This window comes from Drosophila innubila (genome assembly GCF_004354385.1).
Source record: "Drosophila innubila isolate TH190305 chromosome 2L unlocalized genomic scaffold, UK_Dinn_1.0 4_B_2L, whole genome shotgun sequence".
NCBI lineage: Eukaryota > Metazoa > Arthropoda > Insecta > Diptera > Drosophilidae > Drosophila > Drosophila innubila.
Genome location: NW_022995372.1, coordinates 8,393,163 through 8,396,633, shown reverse-complemented (window position 1 = coordinate 8,396,633; position 3,471 = coordinate 8,393,163). Strand labels below are relative to the sequence as shown.

General features: G+C 37.3%; 1 protein-coding gene across 1 annotated transcript; it reads right to left on the bottom strand.

Moving 5' to 3' along the window:
- Positions 1-831: 831 nt before the first annotated feature.
- On the bottom strand, positions 832-2,314 carry LOC117780476 (casein kinase I). Its single transcript, XM_034617028.1, has one exon. It carries the CDS (start codon positions 2,116-2,118, stop codon positions 1,018-1,020), a length of 1,101 nt encoding a protein of 366 aa, XP_034472919.1. The 5' UTR covers positions 2,119-2,314; the 3' UTR covers positions 832-1,017.
- Positions 2,315-3,471: the final 1,157 nt, after the last annotated feature.

The window sequence follows — 3,471 nt, the reverse complement described above, 5'->3', positions numbered from 1 at the left end:
TTGCTTCTATGTCTCTTGGCATTTGCAACTTTTGTTGATTTTTTTCTTCTGTTGTTCAACTATTTGCCACGTCAACTAGCAGCACTCAAGACGACACTTAATTATGTTTTCCACTGATGCACAAAGTTTTCCTCCCCTTTCATCCGTTGGCTAAGAAAAATTGCTAGAAATGTCAAAATGATTTTGCCGTTGCTTCTGCGCAGGCATCATAAATTATTGAAATTGCCAGTCTATCATAGCCATAGTTGACTGTGTTTTTTTTTCTCTCTCTTTATGCCTTTCTATTGTACTCTTATTTTAGTTTTTTTTTTACTTTTATTTATTTTCAACTTTTTTTTGTATATTTTGTTTTATTTTGCAATTTAATTTGGCAGCAGGTGCGACGCGACCCCGTCTTTAACAGAACTAAGCATCGCAGTCAAAGCATTTTCCACACAAACTTTTCCACTTATTTTTCCGAGGACTCAACCAAAAAAACAAAAGAGAGAAAAAAAAATGGGAAAATATTCTGACGCTGCGGTTGAGGAAAAACTATTTGCCAGTGTATTGTGCAGTTTGTTGGCCAAAGCAGGAAAAAAGGAACTGGGAATGAGATCTTGGCTGCTGTAAAATTTATTTTGTTTTCGCATAACTTGCAAGTGTTTTTCCAGCTCTGTGTGTGTGTGTGTGTGTGCGTGTGTGTGTGTGTACCTGCCACTCAATAAATAACTAGCGAAAATAAACCTGCTTTACTTGGGAGTAAACTTGTGTAATGCCTCGACAGGACAAGACAATTTGACGTTAGTACCACATTTAATTATAAATTTTCTTTTGATTGAAACTACGATTTCATTCACATCTTGAATATTTTCTTTTAATTACGACTGAGTCTATTGTCTCAGCTAAAGGGCATAAAATGAAACTGAATTAAAACTCTTAAAATATCTAAACAATTAAACTTTAAAAATTCAACGATGTCTTATAAATAATTTTGAATAAAATTTCTCCAATTTGTAGACATGCTTGAATATTGATCTATCACTTGTAATGCTTTTTATCGCCAGTTTGCTTGTGCTTGATGCTATCACCAATTGGCTCACGATCTAATTTCGGGCGACGTTTGGCATTTTTCAGTTCAAGTTCGACAATCTGTTGATCACGACGATTGCGATCACGTTCACGATCGCGTTCCCGATCGCGACCCTTTTGCTGTTGCTGTTGGAGTTGTGTCCAGTCATAGACATGATCATATTGATGATTAAGAGTCCGAAAGAGAAAGCGAAAGAGTTGCCGTAGGTAGACATAGTCGGGATCGTCTTGGAAACGCAAATTTCGAGCGTATTTCATGAACAGTGCAAATTCATTGGGCCAATTTTTGCAGGTGTCATCGATCGACAGGCTCTGTTTCATTTCCCAAATCTTTTCGTATTTCTGCTGTTTGTTCGCAGCGATAATTCCCTGCCAGGGCAGCTTTCCCATGTTAAAGTACATGATGCAGTAGCTCAGCGCTTCTAGATCATCGCGACGAGATTGTTCGATCCCACGCTGGGCATTGATCGAGGCATATCGAGCAGTCCCCGTTAAATTGCGATCATCTCGATAGGCTATATGCTGGCGGCTTATTGGATCCTGATACCGCTTGGCCAGTCCAAAATCGATCATGTACAGTTTGTTGCAATGTCTGCCCAGTCCAATCAGAAAGTTATCCGGTTTCACATCGCGATGTATGAAACTGTGCTGATGCACACACTCCAAACGCATCAGCAACTGATCGCTGATCATCAGCACGGTCTTCAGTGAGAAATGCCGTTTGCAAAGATTAAATAGATCCTCAAGGGAGGGACCCAGCAGCTCCATAACCAACGCATTAAAGCGCTTCTCGCTGCCGTAGTGTAAAAATGTTGGAATTCCCGGATGAGGTCCGATTTGTTCATACACCTTGGACTCGTAACGCAGCAGCGGGTACTTGACGTCGACAGCTTCGATTTTAACAGCCACATCCTTGCCATCCTGTGTATTAATGCCCTGATAGATCTCACCAAAGGATCCACTTCCAATGGCCTTCAACAAACGATATTTGCCGCCCACCAGACGATTCTCCAGTGCCAAATTCGAGAGATTAACACGACCCGCTGCCATTGCAATCAAGTTCGAGGACAGTTCACAACAAATATTCGAATAGTAACTACTGTTATCCGATCATTGATTTTGTGAGATCGTTTGTTTTTGAGCGCGGTATCCAAATGGATGCCCACTTTAGTTGCTTGTATAGAACGTACTTTATTTAATAAATCTAAAAACCGAAATAAATATAACTCATGTATGTGTTGCCAATGCCTACTTAACGATGAATCTTAACTCTCTAATGATGTAAATATTTAGTTTTCTAAAAATGTTGCTGTAATGTTTACCATTTACTGCAATGGTTTATTTCTTTATTTTACAATGTTTCTCATTTATTTTATTTGCTTAGACAAATTTGAGGAAATAGAATAATCACACCATCATCAGAGAACCAAACCTAAAGAAATATCGTATCTGGTTTCGGTTCCGATGCGTCCCAAAACAACTATTTCGGAAAAAGCTCAAATTCTTTTTTAGATTGGGTTTAACGAATATGTGCGTAACAGTATAGCCAAGTCGATATAGCAATGTCCGTCTGTCCGTCCGTCTGTATGAACCCCTAAATCTCAGAGACAATAAGAGCTAGAGACACCAAACTTGGTATGTAGGATCCTCTATATTGCAAGCAGATCAAGTTTGTTTCAGAATTTGGAAACGCCCTTTTACCGCCTAAAAATCGACATAGAAAATTTCATATCCAAATTATAAGAACAATTTAAAAGCTAGTGACACCAAAGTTGGTATGTAGATTCCTCTATATTGCAGGCAGATCAAGCTTGTTTATATTATCGATCGGGCCACTATATCATATAGCTCCCATTGGAACAATCGGTCAAAAATCAAGTTTTAGTGTGCTCTAGTTTTCTTTACGGTTACGGTGTCAGTACAAGTGTTATAAGAAGTTAATTAAAATTGAAACTTGACATTTTCAAAGTTAAATTAAATTTCGAATGAATAAATGAAGAGTTGGTCAAACTTTTGACTTAGCAACTTTACAAGTCCAAATTTTTATCCAATTTGCCATAACTTTTTAAAGAATATAATTTAAAATATTGTGTTATGCTAATAATGATATCAGGAGCCGATTAAAACTGACTACTTGAGATTTGTAATTTATAAAATTATTTTACACTTAAATCGAAATTAAGATCCAGAGGGAACAATTTTTTAACAAAATTTATTAAACTTCAAATATTAAAAACTTTGTTTTGAAAAGATTTACCAAAACTGTACCGTAACAAAGGTTTCGGTTCTCAGTTTCTGTTTCTGTTACAGTTTCGGATCCGGCTCCGGTACTATTCCCTGTCAAAACTAATTCCAATTTACTTTAAAGTCCAGTTTTGAATACCGCTAGAAAAATACACCACT

Excerpts from the sequence above, each read along its gene's own strand:
- LOC117780476 (XM_034617028.1), bottom strand. The coding sequence starts at position 2,118 with ATGGCAGCGGGTCGTGTTAATCTCTCGAATTTGGCACTGGAGAATCGT.